This window comes from Mustela putorius, unplaced genomic scaffold (genome assembly GCF_011764305.1).
Source record: "Mustela putorius furo isolate JIRA1106 unplaced genomic scaffold, ASM1176430v1.1 tig00000127_pilon_pilon_pilon, whole genome shotgun sequence".
NCBI lineage: Eukaryota > Metazoa > Chordata > Mammalia > Carnivora > Mustelidae > Mustela > Mustela putorius.
Window position 1 is genome coordinate 4,435,435 of NW_025421288.1, and position 26,659 is coordinate 4,462,093.

Sequence of the window (26,659 nt, forward strand, 5' to 3'; positions counted from 1 at the left end):
GGAGACTTTTAGACCGTATCTCCACTTCCCCTCTCCATTTTGAAATTGTGGAACAGATTTAGGAGAGGATGTTCTCATTGAAACTCAGCTGGACAATTTGTTTAAAACTCAACAGGAAGGGCCAATGTTACTTCCTGTCTGAAAAGGAAGTGTTGGCTTCCTTCCCTTCCTCCTTGGCTAGCTCTGGCCAACTTCTAATATGGGTGGGGGAGGGACTGATCATGTTAATACTTTTCACTGACTACCTCTGCCTTGGGAAATCAGATTACCATCATTGTTCAAGTCTGGGAACATCATACTCACTCCCTTCTTTCCTCATTTGAAATGTGGAGACAGGTGTTGTTTGGTCTCTTGTCTCTTTGCTCTTATGTGAGATCTTGCCCTGTGGTGGGTTCGGCTGTTGCAGTCCAGGAAGCCTCCCAGTCTCCCAGACATTACTTTATATTCAACCTTATATCTCCCCTGTATTCCCTGACATTTGAAAATAGATCAAGGAGCTGTAGGGAAGAAACTGAAATCCATTTGATGCTGAGGGGTAGGTTGCAGAAAAGAGAACATAATTGGGCAGAAGGGAGTGGGTGACAAAGGTTTCTTATTTTTAAATTGAGCCAAGAAAACATTCCTTCTAAGTGGGGCCAGTTGGCACTCTTCCTGCTATTTTAGTCCAGGCTTCTCCTTCCTACTGGCCATTCAATTGTATTAAGTGTTTGATGTGAGTTTGAACTGTGGTCTCTGGGGTTGGGGGGAGGGAGAGTGGTGGAAACAGCTGGTGCCTTCATCAAGCTATCTCAATTACGCTGCTTCTCAGAGTGTTTGGGATTGGGGAGGGGTGGAGGATTGGAGGAATTGGATGTATGTTAGCAGAGCCCCAGCAACTCCCATGTAGTGGGATTGGATTCTCAGGCACTCTTAATACCATGTGGGATGCTGACTAGATGGAATGTAACTAAACCTTCTTCAGTCACATTCTTTTCTCTGCCCCCCTCCACCCCAGTTCTTTCAGCTTTGGGCTTGATTTGGAAAGAGGGGTATGTGGGAAGTTAGATAGCAAAACAGACTCATGGTTTTCCAACCACTGAGTATTCTGCTTAAGTCTTGGGCCCCTCCATTGACTTTCTCCTTACCCATTCATTACTCCTTTGGTTGGGTTTTCTAAATATGTCTGCAGACAGCCAGAGATACAATTAGAACCAGGACCTTTGGTGAAGTCATGTTGAATTGTAATCGGTTGGCTATACTGTTCTTCCTCCTTCCCTCACACCCTGGGGTGACTGTATTTCTGAGTCAGCACTGCTTTTCTGTCTCACCTGCTGAGTTGGAGGCAGAGAACCTGCCAAGCATCCTTTTGGAGCAGCAGTATTGATATGGGTGTGGCCAGTCTTCTGGGGTGAGTCTTTATAAAGTATGTCTGAAAACACTTGCAGATTTTTTGGTTTCCTTTTATATGACTACCTCACATGATACTACTTAATTGGCTGGTTTTTGGCCTGGCTGTGATGAGGGAGAATGGGATTAAAATGGTGACAATTGGGGTCACTTAGGTGGCTTGGTTGGTTAAGTGTTTCTCTCTTGGTTTCTGCTCAGGTCATGATCTCAGGGTCAGGAGATGGAGCCCAGTGTTGGGCTCTGCTACTAGGGCAGAGTCTGCCTGAGAGTCTCTCCCTCTGCCCCTCCCACTCATGTGCTCTCTCAAATAAATAAAATCTTAAAAAAAAAAAAAGGATAATAACAGCTGGTACTACTTCTTCAGGTATTCTTTTTTTTTTTTAAAGATTTATTTTATTTATCAGTGAGAGAGAGAGAGAGAGCAAGGGGAGGGGCAGAGGGAGAGGATCTCAAGCCAACTCGTGCTGAGCAGAGCCTGACAAGCGTCTGGATCCTGAGATCATGGTCTGAGCTGAAATAAAAAGTTAGGGCTTTAACCGACTGAGCCACTCAGGCTCTGATATTTTTGAGAGAAAAAAGGAGTTAGTCTGATTCAGTGCTAGGTAAGAGATCTGAAACTTCTGTTTGTGTGCCTCTGTGATAGTTTGCAGTGGTTAGGCTCTGCTATTCAGGTTTTATTCTAAAGCCTAGCATTGCTAAATACCCATTTTACTATCCAGCCCTAGATGGCTGATGTTGTGTATATTCCTGCCCTACCTCCTTCCACCTGGTTATGTCAGATCCAAATATGAGTTAATTCTAAGTTACGCTGTTTCAGACTTAGGCTCCTTTTGCATCGTATACTATCTGAATGAGGGTTCAGCCCAGACTACTTGTAGCAGATCCAAGAAGGGGGAAGGAGTTTTTAGGAGAAAGAAAAGGAATAAACGATGAGAAATTATAGCACATTACTGGTCTCCCCTGGTTGGAGAACTCTGCTGAGCCTGTGCTATGCTTTATGCAAAGGGAATTGAGCCCTGTGGGCAAAGGGTGTTCCTTTGGATTTCTCTGGTTAATAGATTAGATTGGCTTCTATCTCAATCTTTGCTTCTGGGGTTTAGGGCTAATGTCCCATGGGCTCGTACAAGATAACAGAAGAATGCATCATTTATCCCATTCTTGAAATTAGTTGAGGACCCTTATTAGAAAGGAAGGCTTCCCTCCCCCCCACAGTAGAGGTTCCAGGTCTACAGCCCTTGACCCACTCCAGGGGCAGTAGTGAGCTGGAAAAGCTGAGGTTGCTGTCTTGGCCTCTTTGCTTGCAAATACTACTGAGCAATTCTGGGCCTCCCCTCATTCCCTAGGGAGGTAGAGAACTTTGCTCCCAGCACCTACTGGTGCTTATCCTGCCTCTTCTTAGGGTGGAGCCTGCTGCCTTTGTTTGTCCTCTGTGGGGCCTCTAAGAATTAACTTTTTGCTTGTGGGGGAAAGGGGTTTGAACCTGGTAGAAAGGGGTGACAGAGGATGTGTTTTAAAGCCGTTCTCCGGCTGTATGTTTCCTTGACTGATTCTGGAGTGCAGTCAGGTTGCTATTCTGAAGTGTTCTTTGGGTGGTATCCCATGTATCGGAACGGAGTATGAGGAGCAGCTTTAAAATCCTCAATGCATGCCTCCAAAGTAAAGACACTTGCCAAGCAGGAATCTTAAAAATCCCCTCACCCGCTTTCAACCCTTAGATCCGCACAGTATCTTTCTGCGGATTCTCAAAGGCCTTAGCTTTGTCCTATGTAGTGTTGGCTTGGGGCAGGGAGGAGGGTTGTTTTCCTGAACATGATAAGGAACTGAGCGGGGCAAAGTGGGAGCTCTGACTGGTGATTGGTAGACAGGATGCCCTGGAATGCGGTTGGCCTGCAGCCCAGAATCCAGCACTTCGTATTTGTTTGTTTCTGGGAGACTGTGGTCTGGTGCTACTGTGACAGGAAGTGAGAAAGCTGGGAGTGGGGGAACGGAGAGGGGCCATGTCTTTGTGGTTCTCCTGTGAAATCTCTTTGTCCCTGGAGAGCAGCTCTGCTCCAGGGCTCTACTGAGAAGAGAGCAGCCTTTGTGTGTCTAATGGGTCTCGGAGCATCGCGCTACTCTGAGGGATTAGGGAGTGTGAATTCTGACTGTGGCCTTTTGCATCTCAGTACTTGAGTTATATAAATGGCTTCCATCTCCTAGCATTGGGGAATTTCACTGAGTTTTATGTGTGTTACTGTTAATTTATAGATCTCTAGGATTTAATTAAGAAAGGAATTCTAGAAAGAAATAGATATTTGTTTATATAATGTTTATTCACTCTATATTGCAGATACTTTGTTGGGTCTGAAAGGGACAGAGAGAACCAGGAGATGCTGGGGCCCAGCATTTTACATTTCACCCTTCCACTTGGCACCCTACTACACACAGAGCTAGAGAAACCTACCCATTCTTTGATTTCATTATTGGGAGGTACTGGTAGTTCATTGTTTGCACATAACTAGGGAATGGTTAGTAGTTTCCTGGGATTCTCTAGCCCCCCCACCCCGAAATAGCACCTGTAGCACTCTCTTTGCCCCTCCTTTTCCCTCTTATTTTATGTTTTCCCTGCCCTTCATTCCAGCTGTGAACAGGCATCTCTTCTAGCTTTGTGGATTGGGTGGCTGAGTCCTCAACTTCTTGCCAAGCTGGCTAGGCCCTGAGCATACACACAAACCCGCCTTTGATTGCCCAGGAGGACAGCTGCCCCAGAGGCAGATTGCTAACATACCGCTAGAACAATCCCTCCCCTCTGTTCTGATCCTGGCCAGCACAAAACTTCCCTGCTTCTAGTTCCTTCTGTTTCCTACCCTAACTCTGATCTCTGCTTTTGGTTTAGGGAGATGCCACATTAAAAAGGAGAGTAGGGATATTTGTGATTAGGTTTTCTTTTTTGTGATGGGGATGATTTGAGATTGTGACATGTGGCCCGATTTCTAGAGCAAGCCCTCCAGTGGATAGGTGACTATGTAAAAAGTTGTATTACTTTTGCCCCTAGCACCTTCCCTCCTGAATTCTTATTCTTTTATAGAATGGGAAATCTGAGGTGGATTGCAAGCTATTTTTCCTCAGAATCAAATACATTCTTGCTCATTATTATTTTTTTTTACAATTTTATTTATTTATTTGACAGAGGGAACACAAGCAAGGGGAGTAGGAGAGGGAGGAGCAGGCTCAGGGAGCGTAGATATGGGGCTCAGATGTAGGGCTCCATCCCAGGACCCTGGGATCATGACCTGAGCTGAAGGCAGACACTTAACAACTGACCACCCAGGGGCCCCAGTTCTTGCTCATTCAAATGAGGGTAAGACCCAGGGACGCCTGGGTGACTCAGTCAGTTAAGCACCCCACTCTTTTTTTTTTTTTTTTAAGATTTTTATTTATTTATTTGACAGAGATCACAAGTAGGCAGAGAGAGAGAGAGAGAGAGAGAGAGAGGAGGAAGCAGGCTCCCTGCCAAGCAGAGAGCCCGATGTGGGACTTGACCCCAGGACCCTAAGATCATGACCTGGGCCGAGGGCAGAGGCTTTAACCCACTGAGCCACCCAGGCGCCCAAGCACCCTACTCTTGATTTCAGCTCAGGTCATGATCTTTGGGGTCACTCAGATTGAGCTGTGTCAGGCTCAGAGCTCAGCAAACCTCAGCACATGGAGTTGGCTTGAGATTTTCTTCTTTCCCTCTGCCCCTCCCCAAGTGCTCTCATGCATAGTCACCACTGGCCCCATAATAAATCTTTTCTAAAAAATTAAAAAAAAAAAAAAAAAAAGTGAAGGTAAGACCCAGAAGTCTATCTGCTTTCACACCATCCTCCATCTCAAAAGTTTACTTTTGGGGGGCCTGGATGGCTCAGTGGGTTGAGCCTCTGCTTTCAGCTCAGGTCATGATCTTGGGGTCCTGGGATTGAGCCCCGTGTCAGGCTCTCACTCAGGGGGGAGCCTGTTTCCCACTCCCCCACCGGCCTCTCTGCCTACTTGTGATCTCTGTCTGTCAAATAAATAAACAAAATTCATAAAAAAGTTACTTTTGGTCAGCTTCTCTATTGGAATTAGAATGACTTTTACACACAAGGTGTATAGAAAGTGCATACCCCCTTTACTCTGTCAGAAAGAAGGAACATAAACTTGGAGTAGGATAGGTACATTTCCACTACTCACTGGCTCTGTGACCTTGGGCAAGATACTGAGTTCTTCTGATGTACAGTTTACTCATTTATAAAAAGGGGCCATTTATAAAAAGGGGCTAGTGTCAACCCAGAGGTTGCTGAGAAGATTATCTGTGGTAACTTAGAAGGGGAGATCAGTTAATTAATAAATCACAACTTTTCTTCCCCTCTTATGTCAGATTTTCTTTTTTCATTTAGATAGGGAAAAACATTTCCTTCAGCAGTCTGTCCTGTAGCTGAAACAGGACCTTCACACTTTATCTTATTTCCTCATAGACTCTTTTGTTGCTTGTCTCAAAAAGTGTGTATATTCTCAACGTGATGGAGGGGTGTCTTACTGCTCTTTTCAGTGCTTTGAGGAAGCAGGACTATAAATGTGACTCAGTTAGCTGGTTGCAGCTCTCCCAAGTCACTGTCAGAGGAGGGGCAAGGGGAACGCCTGGGTGGCTGCCTTTGGTTCAGGTCATGATCCCAGGTCCTGGGATTGAGTCCTTCATGGTGTCTTTGCTCAGCGGCGAGTCTGGTTCTCCCTCCCCCTCTGCCTCTTCTCCCTGCTTGTGCCCCCCACCTTTCTAAGACAAATAAATAAGTAAATAATCTTAAAAAAACAGAGGATGGGGAAGGAAATGTTGAGAATGCCATAGATAGAAAGTAAGGGGGTTTGGTGAGAAGCTACCTCTTTAAAAAAGGAATGTGAGCTCAAACAGTTTGGTGACCTCTAGAAAACCCTAAGGTTAAGCTTTTTTTTTCCATAGCCTAGGGTAGGGAAGGGTATCCTAGTTAATTTTAGGATTTCTGTTTTATGACACAGGAGTTACACAGTACCAGTTGGATTAGACTTTTTCTCACTTCCCATTGTGTACTTGACCTCCCTTTCTTTTTCTCCGTTCTCCTGTAGGGAGGAGAAAGGCATTTGGCCTCTCCCCTTCCTCCGGTCTGACACCTCCTTCTTTTTGCCCCTCCCTCTTATCTTTGTTTCCTTATCGGCCTCTCGCTAAAGCTCTGCTTTCTCCTTATAAGGCTAGGTGAGGCTTCTTTGGCAGGGTTGCATCAGGGATCCAGGTAAGTAACTGATGTGTCTTAGACTTTCAGGATTGAGAGAAAATTCAGCGTTGTCTGTCCCAGTGGAGGGCCTTGGAGAGGCATGTGGGTAATGGGGGTGGAGAAGAGGCGGCCTGGCCTGAGAGATCAGAAGGACTTGTTAGACCAGTCCTGTGTGTGTGTGTCATACGTGCCCTAGAGAGAAGCAGGTTTTGTTTCTTTCCATACCCTTTCAGCCCTGGGCCCCTCACTAGCTGAGAGCCACACCCTTCCTTTGCTTCAAAGTCAGTCCAGCATTCAGCCATTTAGTATGTTATGGTTTGGGGGTTCCCAGAATTCAAGGTAGAGGAAAAGAGAACAAGGATAATGTTCCATCTGGTTTCCGAATTTAGGGTCAAGATGATGGAGTTGATTTTTTTTTTTCTTTTAAAGTCACAGTCACAGTGAAAACTAAATTCTGATACATAAATTTGGGTCAGGATGATAAGACTGAGGTGAGTTTAAGGTGTCCTGTTGATCTGTGGAGATGTCCAATTCAACCTCCTTTTTAACAATATTTTTAAAAAACCGAAACTTTTAGATATTTTCTTTCTTTGCTCTGGAACTCCAGTCAGAAGGATCACTCTTCCCAAAGAGGACAGTGATTTGTCATACTTCTTAATTTGTCAGAGAGGTTCATGGTGGACACATTGAGATCTAGTTTTTCCCTGTGAAAATGAAAGTTCCCAGTCTGCCTTTTGGGTGCTCTTAGGTGGCGAGGCTGGACCTTGCATCAGGCCCATTCACAGCGAAGCTCAGGAACTAACACCTAAGAAAGGGCCATTTCCATCATATCAGTTTTGTAACTCTGAGAAGTGGTCAGTTGAGATCATGAAGTGGGCAGAGTACTCTTTAGGTCTTCCTGTAGATCGCGTCCAGGGACTAGGGCTTAGTGTGGCAGTTAAGTCTGACCAACAAAGGCAGGGAACACTGGAATTGTTCTCACGGAGCTTGAGATGGTAGAACATCAGGTGGTAGGTGGGGCACTTAGACCTTGGACCTGTACATGCACTCTTGGTGATGTACATGTACTCTTGGTGATAAGAAGCCAGAGAAAAAACTACTACTAAATATATTCCTTTAATTTAAAAATAAAATGGCAGTTTTCTGTGCATATGGTTGAACAGGAATAATTGCTTTGAATTTTGGAGCACATGTGGTTTTAGGCAAAGAGATACTTTTTAGGGATCTAGAAGACAAACCTTTGTTGGCTTGAACCTTACGTAGTATAGCTCTGTGGTGTTACAGGTACTATATTTTATTGATTGGTATTCTTCAGTGTGAGGCTCAGTGTGCTTTTTAAAACAGTCATTTGAAATCTCTAGGATGACATAGAGTTTTGCTTATCCTTGCTTTTGGAGGAGGGGAAGGTATCACTTTGTGACATTGTTTTTTTTTTTTTTTTTTAAAGATTTTATTTATTTATTTGACAGACAGAGATCACAAGTAGGCAGAGAGGCCGGTAGAAAGAGAGAGAGGAGGAAGCAGGCTCTCCGCGGAGCGGACAGCCCGATGCGGGGCTCCATCCCAGGACCCTGGGATCATGACCTGAGCCGAAGGCAGAGGCTTCAACCCACTGAGCCACCCAGGCACCCCGTGACATTGGTTTTGATTTCATAAAAGAAAAGAGGATGACTGGCTTTGGGATTGGCTGCAGAGGATAAAATTTCTTTCCGAAGAAACTCTAAGACTATTCTGTGGGGTTTAGAGTTCTCCATCTGAGAGCAGATACTTTCTCTTTTTTCCATAAGGGGTAGCTTGCCTAATTCTGGTCATGTCTTTGGATGTATTTTTTTTTTTTTTTAAGATTTTATTTATTTATTTGAGGGAGAGAGAGAATGAGAGCTAGCGAGCCTGAAAAGGGAAAGGTCAGAAGGAGAAGCAGACCCCCTGTTGAGCAGGGAACCGGATGCAGGACTTGATCCTGGCACTGCAGGATCATGACCTGAGCTGAAGGCAGTACTCAACCAGCTGAACCACCCAGGCACCCATGTCTTCAGATACACTTATCAGAATAGCAAGGATGTAGGAGAAGTTCAGTCATCCAGCCTATACTTTTACATATATTAGCCCATTAAAGTTAAACCCTGACAAGTAATGAAAGTAAAGATAACAGGGGTTATAACTTAACCCTTCGATTTAGTTCTCACAGCTACTTTTAGGCAGAGCCAGAACTTGAACCCCAGGTCTTTTGACCCCTAGTCTGGAATTTTATTTTGTCTTTCCCTTTGAGAGTGTGGAGAATTCCTGTAGTTTACTGGGCTTCTTTTAAAAGCGGAGAAGGGGGCATGTGGAGACATGTGTGGCTTATTCAAAAGTCCTATTAACACCACCAAACTCTGGCCCCTTGTGTTAGCTATTTGTGGTAGTGTTTGTATCAGTAACCATATGAATAGCTTGCTGTGTGTCAAAACATTTTCTAAGCACTTTATGTGGATTGTCTCACATACTTCTTGCAGTTACTCTTTGTATATTTTATGTCCCCCATTTTACAGAAAAGGAACCTGAGGTTTAGAGCTTAAGTGGTATTTTGCCCGAAGTTCTACAGCTAAGAAGCAGTGGAGCTGGGATTTGAACCCAGGCAGATTCCAAAGCCTGTATTCTTAACTCTGAGAATCTTAAGTTACATTCCTATAGCCACATGACAGTAGAATAGGCCATTCCAGGGACAGTGTTATTGCTGATACTTTTTACCCAGCTACTGGTTGGCATCATCTCTTTGGTTCTTCTGGGTATTTGATCCAATTTAACTTTTGGTTTGGGTTTCTCACGGAAGAGACTGAATTTTTACCATTGTCATCACCGGAATGCTGGAGCCTTGCTGTAGGCTCACAAGTCTATAGCACCTATGGCTTGTTAAAAGTAAAACCAGTCATAGTCTTAGGGGAAAGTCTACTCTTAGGGGAATGGCAGGGCGCTTTATGTGTGGTCTTTATCTCCTCATTTGGAGAATTCCTTGACCATCTTTTTGTAGTGAGAGCCAGTGTAATGCATTTGAAAATATTAAGAAAGGTGTTAGCCTGGACTCCTGTGACTTTCTTGACTCTAATTGTCAAAGTCCATTAGTGGTTTGCAGATTCTGGTTTAAAGCACAATTTTTTTATGTGTATTGCACTGATGAAGACTCTTCAAGTCTGAGTTGTGAGGTGGGCTGTTGTACTGTAGCTCGTCCTCGGCTTCGTTCTCTTCCCCCACTTCCACTTTCTTTTTCCTCCCATTTGTTTCCCTTCTCCCACTTACATCCTCTATGTAGACATTATGAATAATCCTTTAACGTAAGGAAAAATGGAAATCTCCTCCCCCACTAATTTCTTGTGATGTTTTGGCAGAAAGTGCAAGGACTGTTGGGGAGAAGGGCTGGACTGTACATCTTATACTGGGCTTGTACTTTCTAGACTTGACAGCATGTAGTAGAAAGAGAACACAGGCTTTGGAATGGAATATATCTGAGTTTAAATTCAGACTTTGCTATTAACCAAGACCTTGGGTACTTTCTTCACCTAGAGCCCATTTTCTCATTTGCAGTAAAACTTCCTTCTTTAGCGTTGTATTACCGCCATAATAAATGTAAAACACTCGGTAACTGTTAGTTCTTTTCACCTTCCCTTTCTCTGTGGTTAAAAACTGCTAAGGCCTCAAATAAGGGGTCAAGAACTTAGTATAGCGGGTGTGCAGTCCTGCACTCTGTGTCCTGGAAACACTGGTCTAGGTGGGACCTCCTAGTAAATAGAGTTGGAGCAGGGAAACCAGCTCATCCACTCCTTAGAACCCAGTTATGCTTTTGATCCAGTTAGTCTCATCTACTAGTTCACAAAATAGTTTTAGGCTGAGGCATTACCATTAAGTAATATAATTGGGAGATAGAAACTAACTCTTGAAACAACTTCATACCTCACATTTGTATGACATACATTATCCCACCTGATCCTCTTAGCAACTCTCAGTTAAACTGGGCTGGTGATGCTGGCATCTCTTGGATGAGAACATGGCATTGACTTCCTGCCATTGTTGGTTAGTGGCAGCGCCAGGACTGGGACCAGTCTTCTGCGTCCTATCCTACATAGCCTCTGCCTCTGCTCCCTTTCAGGCAGAAAATCTCACTGTGCTGCTAGGTCTAGGAATCTGATCCGCTCTTTCTGCTTAGCTGTGTTGTCATCTTCTGCAGATTAGAGCCTGGTGCTCAGTCCTTAAAGCTGTGAAGGATGCGAGAAGATCCTGCATCCTGATTTAGAGCCCTGGGTAGTTTTCCTACTATCCTTTCTTAACTCCCTTTATTGAGAGTTGTAGGGGTAAAAAGTAGCTGTTTACCACACGATGACAATTTCTCTGCAGCAGGGAGTGTTGTTACTGTATGCCCCATGATAGTGGTAGTTTGGGTATTTATTAGCAAAGAAGATTACAGGGTGGAGGCTGCCAGAGTGGTAACTGCAGTTCAGGCCCTGTTGAAATCTAGAACTGGAAGATGTCTTTTGAGCTTTAGAGTCCTCCTGATCTGGAAGGTTTGCAGGTCATCATACATAGCGGATATGTTCAGTGCTTAATATGAAGCAATAGAGATGAGGGAGCAGCATTAAAATTTTTTTTTTTTTTTTTAATGAGGATATTTATTAAAGATGTTTGAGTGGCCTGTTGGGATGTAGGGTGGGAATAGGAAAACTCAGCAACAGACGGGAAGGAAGAACAGTAGTTTGATAAGTGATTGCGGGAACCCAGAGCCAAAGACAGAAATTTAGAGTGGGGCTGCCACATTCTTGGATTTCGGTGCTGGACCCACTGGAAGATGTCTTAGTGGTAGAGGATTAATTAGGGAGTTTATTGGACACCTGTCTGTTCCTCTGGGTACTCTTGCTTGCAGAATGCTGCATGTACTCTAGAGCAAACAGGCCCAAGCGCTTGTGTTTGGTAGGGCCCTGGGGAGCGTGGGAAAGGGAACTGAAGCAAAAGGCTCAGTCTAGGCTAGTCCCCACTTGTCTTCCCCACTATTGCGTTGGTTTCTCAATGTCTTTGTGGGCATGCTGGGACTGGGCTTTGAGGTTTCTGCCTTAGGGGTGGGAAGGAGGGGGAAGGGCATTCCAACATCAGAAATTCCCCTCCCCCACTTTGATTGCCGGGAATAGGGGATAAGTGAATTATTATCTATATTATAACCTACTTTGTACAGAAGTACTCCATGACAGTAGAATCCAGGTTTTAATAAAAACTACATCAAGGTCCTGGTATCTGAAGACAGAACAAAGTCCCAAGGGCATTTGTTACATTAAGCAATTGCAAGTCCTATTTTATGTGACTCCCTTCCATTCCCAGATTGTCTTTCTCCCAATACCTGCCCTTTCCTCTTATTTTTTAATGTTTTGGGTATATTTTATTTTCCTCTCAATCTCATTTTTCCTCCAAATATTTCTGCAGCTCTCTCCTTCCTGCTTCCTCCTTGCTGTGGTGGCTGGGATGCTTCTCCCATGATTTTTTGAATCTAGACTGGGCTGTACTCTGTGTTAAAACCAATCAGTTACGACCTTGTCTTAACAGGTGTGTATGGAAATATGTTTATTAAGAATAAATTTTTTAAGTACCTTTTTTTCCTTTAAGGGGTTGAAAAGAGGGTGGGGAATAGGGGAAGAAAGTTTATTTTAAAACCTCTTGACATGGTATTTGTTGCACTGGCCATAAAGTCTCCTGTAGCCAGTTTGTAAGCAAGAAACCTTATTGAGTCCAATGGTGTGACTACAGGGCCCCTCCCTCCATTTACTGACCGATTTGCAGTTAATGCAGTAGGGTGTGGGGAACTCTTCTTTTTTATACAACAATCATTTATTGTATAAATAGAACACAAATCCTTTAGCTACTTGGGTGTTTAACCCGAGTTGGAAAGGTAAAGATGTAAAAATGCAGTTGGTTTATTTAGAGCTTTCTGCAGGATAACAGGGATATAGGAAGTTCCCAGCCACTGACTGAAGGTTAGAATGTGTTCATTTTCCTACTTCCCAAAGAGGTGAAGGTCGCTGCAAGTGGAGCCTTTTTACATACAGAATTTTTTATGGTTGTACTACTCTCTTGTCTCCTGGAGCCAAGGCCCACAGTTTGCCTTCAGCATTATAGTATGGTTTTGAAAAGTAAAAAGACTCCTTCATAAATGTATTCAAAATGAGGGCCTTCATTTTGTTGCCTGCATTTGACGGTAGGAAGTTTTTTTTACTATTTATATTTCTTTTTTTTTTTTTAAAGATTTTATTTATTTATCAGAGGGGGGGCTGAAGAGAGCGAGCACAGGCAGACAGAATGGCAGGCAGAGGCAGAGGGAGAAGCAGGCTCCCCGCTGAGCAAGGAGCCCGATGGGACTCGATCCCAGGACGCTGGGATCATGACCTGAGCCGAAGGCAGCCGCTCAACCAACTGAGCCACCCAGGCATCCCACTATTTATATTTCTTGATTGATTGGCATTTTAACCTGCATATTTATTTAGTAAATTTTGCCACCCCTGAGGCAATTTCAGTGTTCAGATTTGGGGAGGTAAGATCTGTAGGTCTGTACTGTTCCCTTAATTCTAGAAATGGCTTACCTCTGCAGGCCAGTGAGTGCTGGTCTGTGCTGTGGAGTTACAACTTTCACTGAGTTAATGCCAACAAATTTTTCCAGGCAAAAATAATCTAATATTAATCTCCTGTTATGACTGTAGTACTTAGCCATATTCTCCCTCTCCTGCCAACAGTGTAGACTTGGATCTAGTTGCACCTTTCCATGCGGTGGTTATTTCTGGTGAGGTGTTAAAGGGTAGTGGGCAAAGGATCCTGCTTGAGCGGACAGTGGTGATGGGCTCCTAGGCTTGGTGGTGGCTGGCTTTCTGCCTTGTGGTAAAACCACAAGAGGGCATCTTTGGCTCTGGGATTAATGATTCATCTGTCTTCTCTGACCTGTGACCTTTTCTCTCCTCTCCCTTACCTTCTCTCAGTAGTGTGAAGTGAGGGGGGCCTTCTCCCTCTTTGCTCCTCCCTCTGTGATCCACACCTTCCTTTTTACCCTGCCCTGCGGCGGCTCCGCCCCTTACCTTCATGGACGACTCAGAGGTGGAGTCGACCGCCAGCATCTTGGCCTCTGTGAAGGAACAAGAGGCCCAGTTTGAGAAGCTGACCCGGGCGCTGGAGGAGGAACGGCGCCACGTCTCGGCGCAACTGGAACGCGTCCGGGTCTCACCACAAGATGCCAACCCACTCATGGCCAACGGCACCCTCACCCGCCGGCATCAGGTAACCCCTCTCTCCATCAGACTTGCAGGTAGGACTTTGGTCATAGAGAGGCTATGATCCTACTTGGGAAACTGCCTTCCTCGTGGTGATGGGCTGTCCGGTGCCCGTGTATCATGGTGAACCTTCCCAGTACTGATGTAAGAGATAGGGAATATTGCTGCTCTGCTGAGTTGAATAGATGTATCTCAAGAAGCATCTATCTGACTTCCTGTTTTGCTGGAGTGGGGTTTCTGGTTTGGGATGTAATTCTAGTCATGGTAAATCATGTAGTTTGGCGCTGTACCTAAGGTCCTTCTGTTTGCTCTGATTCCCCCCCAGCCCCCAACTTGGTATCAAAAATTCAGAAAGGTAAATGCCTGTTTAGTGGTTGGTGAGGTTGGGTATCTTATACTCTCAGCTCCGGTTCAGTCTTGTTCAGAGAACAGTCTGCTCAGAAGGTGTGGCAGTATCTGTAAATTGTGTATTCCTGCTCCATATTGTCCTTGTATGCTTGTTTTGTTAGCTTTGCAGATCATGTCTTGTGGGGAGGGTATCACTGTTAATTCTGTTGGTTAGAGCTAGAGAAGGAGCATCGTGCTATTATTTAACCCAGATAACCACAGGAGCCAGTGGTCTCTGGGTTGGCTGCCTCTGAGTGACTTGGGGGAGTTGGTGTTAGAAATGAGAAGTATCTTGTGTTTCCTGTGGTTTCTCTGGTCTGACTTCGCTGTGATGTAATCTGTCTGAGGGTGTGTATGTGTAGGGTAGACCTTGCCTGGTAGACTCTACCATCTTAAGGGATCTCCGGTTGGGAACTAACAACAGTGCTTATGCTCCAGTAGTCCTTTACATTGATTACTTATTTATTTTTTAAGACAGAGAAGATCCATCATGCTGAGGAGCATATTGCACGAGAGGACAAAAGTCCATTTAGGAGACTTGGAAGCAGTATGTTTGCAGTGTTCCTAGGATTTTTTGCAGTGTTCCTAGGAATCAGAATAGAGGGTTAGCAGTGAGCGGTATATATTAGAAGGGGAGAGTAGGATGGCTCAGGCTTGGAGGTGGTGGGGAATTCCAGAATTTAGTACTAGGTTTCTTTCTCTCTCTCTCTCTCTTATTTTTAACTTCTGTTCAGCAACGAAGCCACACCTTTCCTTCTTCCTGAAAATAATGTTTAACTTCCTCTCCCTGCAGCATTACACTCCCTGTGTAATAGGAGTAGGGTGGGGGGAAGTCTCCCAAGGTGGCTGGATCTCACTGTTTCCTATTGGAAGAGGAGCAGTCAACTGCTTTTACGTAGTGTAAGGTTGTTAGATTATTTCCTGCTGCTCAAAACAGAGCAGCTTATGTTCTGTGGCTCCAAAAATTGGTGATGATGATGATGATGAGACAACTGTTTTTGCAGAGGAGAATTGGGGTCCTCGTTTTCTTCCTGCTTGGAAAGGGAGACACATCTCTGGTGTCTCTCTTTAAAAGCTGGCTGATGTGGGAGTTTCCAGTGGTAGTAGAGCATGAAGATGGATGAAGCAATAAAGAGGGCCTTTGGAAACTCCCCAACCTAGCTTTTCTAACTTTCCTTATATTTTTAAGGACTTACCTGAGTCCTGCTATTTACTCAGCAAATAGTTTTTGAGTGCCTATTATGTGCCAAGCATTGTTCAAGGTACTGGAAATATATCATTGAACAAAACTGACCAAAAATAAAAATAGAAAAAATGTCTGCCGTCATGGAGCTTACCTTCTTATGTTCCAGAGACCCAGTCTGCCAGTTCCACGCCCAATTCCTCTTTTGAGGAAAGTGCTAAAACTAAGGAGTGATGTGGTTCTTCTATAAGTACTTGACAGAAGGACTCCAGGCCACAAATATCTATTTGAAAACCCTTTTCCTGTTTGGAAAAAAGATCATTTGTATTTGATAGAGCAAAGTAGGGCCACAAAATGAATTGTCTTCTTGTGGGCTATGTTTCAGAACGGCCGGTTTGTGGGCGATGCTGACCTTGAGCGACAGAAATTTTCAGATCTGAAACTCAACGGACCCCAGGTAATGTCTTTGGCTCAAGGTCTGGGTTGCTTCGTTTTTCTCTTACTTCCCAGCCTGTAAGAGCATATCGGTGTCTTGCAAAGTGCCTGATACATTGTAAGAACCCACCCATTAATTAGCTTCTTTCATTTAGGAAAATAAAGTAGTGGAGCATAAGTGTATACACGTAGTTGTATTTTGGAATGAGTTTTAATGGCCACTGCTCCTGTATTGGATCCTTCAGTTACTGCATCCCTTTTCTGGAATGGGCCTGCTTCTGTTCTTACCTGAAATCTCCCGGGTCTTGAGCCTTAGGCAGTTTCTAAAGAGTAACAGTCAGAAGAGAGTTTTGGGGGGTACTTTCTGGTTCATCTTAAAAGTTCTTTACTGGTGAACTTTCTTGAAGAATCACCCAGATGCAGATGTAGCCACAGTTAACACAGTTCATAGACACTTTGATGACCAGAACTGGGAAGTTAAATCTGCTGTCTGTGTCACTTGGGTGTTGATATGGCTATAGTTAACTCAGTTTATATTTGTTAAATGACTAGAATTGGGGACTTACATCTTCTGCTCTTTTGTATAAGTTCAAAAGGTGGGGACATCTACTCCACTAAAAATCCTGAGGCCCATGGACGATGCATGAGGAATCTCTCTAGGGGAGACTACTTCTCATTGGGTTGGACTATTGATATATATGGCTTAATAATCATCCCTTCCTTTTCCACCTTTCCATACAGGATCACAGTCACCTTGTGTATAGCACCATTCCCAGAATGCAGGAGCCAGGGCAGATTGTGGGGACCTACACGGAGGAGGACCCTGAGGGAGCCATGTCTGTTGTCTCTGTGGAGACCTCTGATGATGGAACTACTCGGCGCACAGAGACCACAGTAAGCTAAGACTTGTATAAGGTCTGGGATGATATAGGAGGTCTTCTTTTGGTCGTTCTTGGTGGTGGGGGAGAGATGAAGCACTTAGGGTAGATGGAAAGTATCAATCTGTAGTGAATGCATAAAGAATGTGATCTCTGGCTAGACAGGGAAGATAGAAGAGATACGGGAAAATTGAATGGAATGGGGAAGAGAGAAGTCTGCAAGGTCTACAATAGCTTCCCTTATAGGCATAGTTACTGCCGGCACAGATTTCCTGCCTGGGCACTTCCTGTGAGGTAGAGAGTGAAAGGTAGTTGGTAAAATGTAAGGCATTTCTAGATCAAATGAGGTAGTGGTAGGGGTTTGTTTCATTTCTTAGAGAGGTCTAGAATTGGGGTGCCTGGGTGGCTCAGTGGGTTGAAGCCTCTGCCTTTGGCTCAGGTCATGATCCCAGGGTCCTGGGATCAAGCCCTGCATTGGGCTCTCTGCTCAGCAGGGAGCCTGCTTCCCCCACCCCCCCACCCTCTGCCTGCGCCTCTGCCTGATTGTGATTTCTGTCTGTGAAATAAATAAATAAATAAATAAAATCTTTTTTAAAAAAGCGGGAGGGCGCCTGGGTGGCTCAGTGGGTTAAGCCTCTGCCTTCAGCTCAGGTCATGATCCCAGCATCCTGGGATCAAGCCCCATATTGGGCTCCCTGCTCGGCAGGAAGCCTGCTTCTCCCTCTCCCACTCCCCCTGCTTGTATTCCCTTTCTTGCTGTGTCTCCTTCTGTCAAATAAAATCTTAAAAAAAAAAAAGAGGTCTAGAATTGAGGCTTCTATTATTCACGCTTTTCTCTTTCCTTATGTGAAGGTCAAGAAAGTTGTGAAGACTGTGACAACACGGACAGTACAGCCAGTCCCTGTGGGACCAGATGGGCTGCCTGTGGATGCCTCATCAGTTTCTAACAACTATATCCAGACTCTGGGGCGTGACTTCCGCAAGAATGGCAATGGGGGACCTGGTCCCTACGTTGGGCAAGCAGGCACTGCTACCCTTCCCAGGAACTTCCACTACCCTCCTGATGGATATAGCCGCCACTATGAAGATGGTTATCCAAGTAGCAGTGACAACTATGGCAGTTTGTCCCGGGTGACCCGCATTGAGGAGCGGTACAGGCCCAGCATGGAAGGTTATCGGGCACCTAGTAGACAGGATGTGTATGGGCCCCAGCCCCAAGTTCGGGTAGGTGGGAGCAGTGTGGATCTGCATCGTTTTCACCCAGAGCCTTATGGGCTAGAAGATGACCAGCGTAGCATGGGCTATGATGACCTGGATTACGGCATGATGTCCGATTATGGCACTGCCCGTCGGACTGGGACGCCCTCTGACCCTCGCCGACGACTCAGGTAGGGAAGAAAAGGGGAAGGCAAGGATCTTAAACCAAGACAGAGATAAGGGGTAGCTATTCCTTCTCCTTCTAAGTGCTTTTTTGAATCTGAGACACTGTCTTCCCTTTTGTGACTTTACCAGATACTGACTTGCTTTTTTGTCTTTTTCATGATGAAAATCCTATATTCTAATTATTTATAGATAATGACTTATGGTTATTGGTCTACATCCTAAAGAGTGGCCTTTGCTTCCATGCCAAGAGTTGCCGCTGTTTCTGCCCAAGATCTGGCTTTCTGGTGATAGGCAGCAGCACAAGGGAGCTTGGTGCCTTGCTCCTATGAATTTCTTTAGCATTTGGTTTGGTAATAAGAGAGAATTGAGGGTTTTTGGCTTTCAGGGCCAGAGTAGACAGTTAAGGGTGTATGTGAGAACCCTCCCTGGGGTGATTTTAGTCTCAAGTTAAAAACAAACCTTGATCTCACCAAAGCCCTGACACTTAGTGTTTTGGTTTTTACCTTTGATTATAAAGTGAAATGGGGGTGGCATCCTTTGAGGATGGAATATAAGTGACATTCTGAAAGGTTACTTAGCAGTTGCCTATACTGACTTTGCCATTCATCCCTGGGGATTCTCTGGTGATACGAAAAAGGGAGTGATTGATGTTTGGGCTGGTAGAAGGTTTGCCTTGAAAGAAGGCTTTGGAATGGGGGTTGGCAAACGTTTTCTGTAAAGGACCAGGTAGAACTATTTTAATAGGTTTTGCAGGCCATATATATATATTATATATATATATATATATATATATTAATGTTGTTGTTTTCCTTTTACAACCTTTTAAAATACAAAATAAACCCCTTTTTAGCTCTGGGACTATACAAGAACAGGTTTGGCCCATGGGCTGCCAACCCTGCTCTACGATAAATCAGAGACATGGTGTTTTCCAGGCAAGGAAAAATAATAAGAAATAAAGGAGAAGATTTATGGATGTCTTCATAGTAAGGATAACCAAGCAGCTGTTGTTGAATTTCTGTAAAGGGTCATAACCTTCTAAAGCAAATGCCTTGGTGCTCGTTTTCCTCATATTAGGTAGCTTGGTTGGTAGTGAACTGGGCAGGGCCCAGATTAGAGGCTCCATTATCTCAGCCTGAGTCATTCACCTTTTAGGTATTGTATCATTTGGACAGCTAGTCCAACTCCCATGTGACTCACCTTTTATTGGGGTAGGGGGCAGTGGGGTGGGCACCAGACTTCAGCTGGTGCAACTTGAAGCAGTGGTAGATAACAGCTATCACCAAAGGAGTCTGCCCAGGGCATTGGCCCGTCTGCTTGAAACAAGTCTGCTTTTTGACTTCCTCATTAGTAGAGTGACTGGATCTAGGTGGGTGTGGGTGGCCAGGTCATTCTCTACTGTGGCAACTGACATAAAACTGAGCATTTTTGGGCCTGGTTCTTGGTCCATTCCAGGGTGGCACTGGACTTGGAAACCTGCTTGACTAGAAGGAACATTAGCTGCTTCCTGTTCCAGGCCTTGGAGAGTAATACAAGGTCAAACGGAAACAGTAAGGCAGAATAATTAGTGGATAAAGCACTGAACCAGAAGACTTCTGGTTCTAGTTGTGCCTTTGCCACTAGCTATATAGCCTCAAGCAAGTCATTTAATCTTTCTGGGCACAGCTTTGTTATTTGTAAAACAAAGGAAAGAATGTCATGATCCCCTGCTTATAAAAGAAGGAAATACAACCGAGTGACCAAAATCTTGGTTATGGCGATTGTTTTTGTAATTGCTTATACTAAAACAATAATGAAAGTAAGACGTGCTCACTACAAAACTAGAAAAATGTAGAAAGGCATTCCGGCCGTAGAGGGAGAACTGTGGTTAACATTTTGGTGCATTTGCTTTGATTTCTTTTTTTCCTATGCAGGTGGACATACTCGACATACTCCGACCTTATTTTTCCCCTAGTAAAATGGAATCTTCCCTTAACATTACTGTTCAGTAGCCTCCTTTTAAAGCTTAGTTATAACCTGCTCACTTTGTTGCAATGATATTTGAAAATAGAGATTTTTACTAATGCTTTGTCCATCTGAGTTGCTGTTGAGTGGTTGGTGTTGACAGCTCTGAGGCAGGGCCTCTACTGCCCCTAACTTTCAGGGTTTGGTGACAGTGGGAGGGGTTTTGTGGAACAAACAACAGGCTTATTTGGAGAGTTCCACACAATAGATGCTCCTCTCTCCTACGGGAGCCAGAGGGTGAGATGAGCTCGCAGATAATGGGTCTCTTCCTTCCTGGTGGTTATGAATAAATAATAGTGTGACAGATTCACCCTCTAGTGGTTACTGGTAGTACTGAAATAGGAAGAATTCTCTCCAGTGAGGCTTTTCTCTAAGCCTTCCCTTGCTTATTTTGTTCTTTTTCTTTAGTCATTGTTTATCCCAAATGCTGTGGTGTTCAGTAGCCTCTGTTTCGACAGAATCCAAGGTATTGTCATCTGTAGAAATTGGAGGCTGGCAATCATTATCTGGAACACATTTGTTGAGTGGCAGAGGTGACGTTGGGATGAACTGTGAAAATTAATGTTCAAGCTTCTACTAAAGCCAGGTCCCCCTTTGGTGTAGCCCGAAGGCCTGTACTCTTTTTACTCTTAATACCTCCTCTTTTATAATTTCCAAAATAAGATAAGGAGAGGCTTAAATAAGAATTGTGTTTAAGGGTTTAATCCCAGCAGCTGTTTCCTGTGTGTAAATGCCTCACTTCCTGTTTAGCCGAAGGCTTGTAAGAGTTGTTCTCAGACATTGTTTGCTGACTTCTTTGGTTTAACTCTGTCTTCTGAAGGTTTATTTCAGTCACTATCCAGAGAGCTTAGCTGTCAGGTATCATTTTAGTGCTAAGCAGTCAGGATTTGGTTCTGTTTTTGTGATGAATGCTTGTTACTCTCCTCCGAGCTAGTAAACTTGACAGGAAAAAAGGTAGTTTTAATCTAACTGCAGATGCCTTTAAAATTATTCCCTTATCTCCTTACGAAAAATTGATCAGTATATCATTTACTTAAAGGAGAGGTAAGATCTAGTGTGCTAGAGCTGAAGTTACTCCTGCCTCCTGCCTTGGAGGTGAGGGGTCACGGGAGCTCTCCACAAAACCAGACTTGACAACTTGATGTATTCTTTTCCTTTTGGTTCTTCCAACACTGCAGGAGCTATGAAGACATGATTGGTGAGGAGGTGCCATCGGACCAGTACTATTGGGCTCCTCTGGCCCAGCATGAACGGGGAAGTTTAGCAAGCTTGGATAGCCTGCGTAAGGGGGGACCCCCGCCTCACAACTGGAGACAGCCAGAGCTGCCGGAGGTGATTGCCATGTTAGGATTCCGCTTGGATGCTGTCAAGTCTAATGCAGCTGCATACCTGCAGCACTTGTGCTATCGCAATGACAAGGTGAAGACCGACGTCCGGAAGCTCAAGGGGATCCCAGTACTGGTGGGATTGTTAGACCACCCCAAAAAGGAAGTGCACCTTGGAGCCTGTGGAGCGCTCAAGAATATCTCTTTTGGGCGTGACCAAGATAACAAGATCGCCATAAAAAACTGTGATGGTGTTCCTGCCCTTGTGCGATTGCTCCGAAAGGCTCGGGATATGGATCTCACTGAAGTTATCACCGGTGAGTTATGGGCACAAGGGCAGCTGCTGGGTTGGGGTTACTGTGACCCGTAGAGATGTTGAAAGCTAGAAAGACTTTAAGCCCTTTTTACTTTCGACTTAAGGTTGTGAACTGGTGGTTTTTGGGGGCAGATCCATCTCCCTGATTTATTTGGATCATGCGAAGTGTTCACAATTTCAAAGAATTGGTTGCTGATATTTAAAACTCAGAAGATTTCATTTCAAATTGCAGCTTGTTTGGCTTCTATTAAAAATGTGTGGGAACTGGCAACAATGGATCTGTTTTGCTACCTGACAGTAGTTAGTCTGAGCTGACTGGTAGGGCTGTTCTCCCATTTGTAGTAATCCTGAACCTTTTTGCCAACTATTGCCATATAACAAGTTGTCTCCACAGCACTGAAGCTGAGTGTCTTTTGCTATTTTTCCACTCTCTTGTAATTTCTTTTAAATATCTGCTTGTCCTGACTCACCTGCCTGACATGTGTAGATATTTGAGCTTGTGATCCTTGCTTTGAAGAGTGGTGTTTTCATATTGTGGGTTGTGACCCATTAGTGTGTATTGAACACAGTTTTGTGGATCCCAGTCGGTATTTCAAGAGGAAAAAAGAATAAGAAGTGGAATAGATTATTATTATTAGTTCTCAGGACTGGTCTTGCCCGCTAGGGGACATTTGCAATGTCTGGGGACAGTTTTGGTTGTCATAACTTGGCTTGGGCAGGAGGGAGTGCTACCAGCATTTAAGGAGTAAAGGGCATAGATACTGCTCAAAATCTAACAATGGATAGGTCAGCTTGCCACAGCAAAGAAATATCTGGCTCAAAGGGTCAGTGTTAATGAGGTTGAGAAACTCTAGTGTAGATAACCCAGAGAGCATTGCTTATAAATAGTAAGTATTGTTTTATGAAACTTTTGTTTCATGATGTACACATATGTATATATATGTTGAGCCATAATGTATATTTCTTATCATGGGTCACAAACAAAAGCTTGAATACCATTACAAGGTATTTGGTCATTGGGGAAGACTGAGAAATGATGGAATAAGGGATCCTCTTTGGCATTCTTCAAACATACTGTCTTGGGTGTTGGAGAGGTATCTGATGGGTTGTCTCTGCCAGGAACCCTGTGGAATCTCTCATCCCATGACTCAATCAAAATGGAGATTGTGGACCATGCACTGCATGCATTGACAGATGAAGTGATCATCCCACATTCTGGTTGGGAGCGGGAACCTAATGAAGATTGTAAGCCGCGCCATATTGAGTGGGAGTCGGTACTCACCAACACAGCTGGCTGTCTTAGGTAACATAAGGGCTTCAAGAATATGAAGATTGAATTTTTGACTGACTTAAGTTTAAAAAAGAAATTCTTTTTTAATTCTTTGGCCTGTCATTCAGCTTCCATTACCGTCCGTATTGTATACTGTGACTCTAGCCTGTCTTACCTTTGTCACTGCTTGCTTGTGTGCCCATACATTTGCTGTGTTGGTTTACTTGTTCCCCTGCACATCCTCACTTCTGTGTGTCTTTGACTTTGTTCATTTAATTCAGTGAGCATTTGTTCAGTATCTACCACATGTAAGGCAGTTGTCTAGTCTTGAGCCTGAGTGTGTACTCAGTGACCTGTATTTCAAGTAAAGCTGTGAAAAATGCAGTAGGAGGAACACAGTACTAGAAGAGTGGTGGTGTTGGGGGGCGATGTATGCTTCCTTCAGACTACAGTGCCCTTGTCTCTTTACCTTTTTTAAAAAATGATTTTAAGTAATCTCTATACCCAAACTTAGACCTTGAGATCTGGAGTTGTGTGCTCCTCATGAGCCAGGCAGGCACCCCTCCTTATTTATCTTTTGAGGCTAAACTCAAAAGTGCCTATATTTTCATGCAAGTTTTTCTGATTTATTTAAATCCTATAAATGCTGCAATATAGTCTTTCTCTCTTTGGAGTATACCCGTGCATGCTCTGCCCCTTTCTTCATTTGTACTTCCTTTGCAAGAAGTATCCGTATGATCTTAAAGTATTGTTGGTTTACCTTATTTAGACCCTCCCTAGTTGTGTGTCACCCCCCCCCCCCCGGCCCCCTGACCTTGTTATAAATGTCCTGGAAGAAGAGAAGAGTTGTCTTACTCAGCTTTCTCTCAACTGCAGTACCTTGTTTGTAACAAGTACTCACTAACTGTTAGAGTAAAAAGAAAAAGTACAGAGGAGGCTCATAGTTGTTGAAGATACTAAGGGAGGGTTTGTAGATCGGAGTCTTCTTGAAGCCTCTCCCTTCCCCCTCAGGAACGTCAGCTCAGAGAGGAGTGAAGCTCGTCGGAAACTTCGTGAATGTGATGGTTTAGTGGATGCCCTCATTTTCATTGTTCAGGCTGAGATTGGGCAGAAGGACTCAGATAGTAAGGTAAGTTAATGGCTGAGTGAATTCCAGGCACAGCAGCCATGAAGGTACTTGTCGTGCAGACCTCACCATCTCAGGCTTTTAAGGGACATTAGGTATCTGTACGAACCCCTGCTCCCTAAAGTGGATGTTCACCTTAGAAGAAAACAGTTCTCTTACCTATATCATCTATCTTAAAGCTTTGTAGGTGTATTTCCAAGGTTATATATATTCCTAAGTAGGAAAAAGTCAGGGCGATCCTCAGTTTTGTGTCACACACCAAATGGTGGTAGAAACCTTTATTAGTCTGAGGCTGCGAGGATTTTGAGAAGCTTGGCGCACATAAGAGTCTTTGTGAATGATAATGGATGGGGCTGTGCTTTTTGGGGATCAGTATTTTAATACTTCAATCAGAGAAACCTGTTCTTGCTGGGAAATCACGATAGACATTTTCCTTGTTCACTAAACCCTCTGTCTTGTGTTCCCAAGCTTGTGGAGAACTGCGTTTGCCTTCTTCGGAATTTGTCATATCAAGTTCACCGGGAGATCCCACAGGCAGAGCGTTACCAAGAGGCACCTCCCAATGTTGCCAATAATACCGGGCCACATGCTGCCAGTTGCTTTGGGGCCAAGAAGGGCAAAGGTGAGTCTTGGTTCATTGTTCCTTGCTCTTTAATGTAGGACAGGAAGGGGAAGGAACACTTTTAGCTTTAGGTACAAAATACTTGCTGAGCGGTATGTGAGTCTGCCTAGTCAAGGATGTCTCCTTGCTCTGCAGCTGCTTCCCTCTGTCATGTGCTTCATTCAAGGTGGTGATGGTGGTGGTGGTGGTGGTACTGGTATCAGTTTGGGGGCAGCAAAGGACGAGAACTCAGCCAATCTGGGGCCTTCTCCCCCATTCCTCCTCTGTGTTTTCTGTGTTTTTCTTTTTCTCCCTGCTTTCCTACTTATTTGCCCATGATCCTGTTGACATCACTCTCCTGCATTTTTCTTCCTTCCTTTCTTTCTGCTTTCCACCTTGGGTGACGCACTGGAAGATGAGTGGTTCTCCAGAGGTGAGTGGAATCTTTTAAGGTGCTTCCCTACTTCTAATTTGCATGCTTTGGTTTTAGCTTCTCTAGTATTTCCTAACCCTTCCCTATGGATGCATGTAGGAAAATTCATTTGAGGAAGACCACTGAAACAAGTTCAGCTGTTTGGAGCCAATGGCTCATGGCATGCTATTCCTGGGCAGCAGTCCCAGTTACCAGAACTCAGGACCACAGCGACAGCGGTGCTTGTCCTCATCTTACTTGTCTGCTGCCTGTTTTCTGTCCTCGTTTCTGTGCAGCCCCTTGCTGGGATGGGGGAGGGGAGCTTGGTTTTCTGTTTTCTTCTTTTTGGTGTCTCTTCCCCACCCCTACTCCACGTCAGTGCATCTCTGATCCAAAAAGATTTTGACTGAAGAGTAAAAAGTGCACTAAGTGGATTCTTTCTTTCTCAAACTTTACCCCTCTGTCCTTTTTTTAATTTCCAAAGGGAAAAAACCCACAGAGGATCCAGCAAATGATACAGTGGATTTCCCTAAAAGAACTAGTCCAGCTCGAGGTAAGTTAATCTTTTTATTTTTAGTCTCTAGGAGTCTCATACACATAGTCCACAGATGAGTATCGGGTAGCCTAACTGTAGACTGTGCAGTATGTTCTTAAGAAGGCTTGGACTCAAGACTCTGAGTTGGTTGTTGGGTAGGTGGGAGAATATAGGGAGCCTGATGGTTCAGGAGCAGAAATCCGTCAATCCAGAGTATTGAAGCTGGACGTCAACCAGCCAGAGCCTGGCACATAGGTACTGACTAGCTTTCTCTGTTTTTCTGTCCTTTCTTGTGCAGGCTATGAGCTTTTATTTCAACCAGAGGTGGTTCGGATATATATCTCACTCCTCAAGGAGAGCAAGACTCCTGCCATCCTTGAAGCCTCAGCTGGAGCTATCCAGAACTTGTGTGCTGGACGCTGGACGGTGAGTACCTTTTAGAAAATGGATTTAGAGGTGGGAGAACTCAGCTAACTAGTTTGCCGCCATTTGTAATCTGTTCCACCTCTTTCCATGTGTTAATTTCTAGTATGGTCGATACATTCGCTCTGCTCTGCGTCAAGAGAAGGCTCTTTCTGCCATCGCCGACCTCCTGACCAATGAACATGAGCGTGTAGTGAAAGCTGCATCTGGAGCACTGAGAAATCTGGCTGTGGATGCCCGCAACAAAGAGCTCATTGGTAAGGAGTTGGATGTGAACCATTTGTTCAGCATCTAGTACAGAGTCTTTCATCTAGCTGATGTTGTTAAGTTTATTACTGAAATGACAGAGGAGGGATCCCAGTAGCTCTCTGTAGTTTGCAACTCCAAGCGTTCTAGTTTAATCATTCTTAGTAAGATAAGAAGTGATGACTCTTCAAAAACAGAACAGAAACAGCTTTATTTAATAAGCATGTCCTTTGTTAGT

General features: G+C 44.3%; 1 protein-coding gene across 14 annotated transcripts in view; it reads left to right on the forward strand.

The window, feature by feature from the left end:
* CTNND1 (catenin delta 1) overlaps positions 1–26,659 on the forward strand; it is a 48,150-nt gene that overhangs the window by 13,184 nt on the left and 8,307 nt on the right. For 7 of the 14 annotated variants that reach the window (XM_004777607.3, XM_045062811.1, XM_004777608.3 and 4 more), the window contains exons 2-14: positions 12,072–12,191; positions 13,613–13,907; positions 15,856–15,927; positions 16,647–16,799; positions 17,636–18,171; positions 21,346–21,809; positions 22,928–23,111; positions 24,090–24,207; positions 24,673–24,826; positions 25,221–25,238; positions 25,702–25,770; positions 26,051–26,178; positions 26,282–26,432. In XM_004777607.3, coding sequence (XP_004777664.1) covers positions 13,713–13,907; positions 15,856–15,927; positions 16,647–16,799; positions 17,636–18,171; positions 21,346–21,809; positions 22,928–23,111; positions 24,090–24,207; positions 24,673–24,826; positions 25,221–25,238; positions 25,702–25,770; positions 26,051–26,178; positions 26,282–26,432 — 2,242 coding nt within the window. In that variant the 5' untranslated portion in view covers positions 12,072–12,191; positions 13,613–13,712. Of the gene's footprint in view, positions 1–6,183; positions 6,648–12,071; positions 12,192–13,612; positions 13,908–15,855; positions 15,928–16,646; positions 16,800–17,635; positions 18,172–21,345; positions 21,810–22,927; positions 23,112–24,089; positions 24,208–24,672; positions 24,827–25,220; positions 25,239–25,701; positions 25,771–26,050; positions 26,179–26,281; positions 26,433–26,659 lie in introns of those variants that run through there. The other 7 variants (XM_013048494.2, XM_013048496.2, XM_013048489.2 and 4 more) reach the window with 6 other exon arrangements.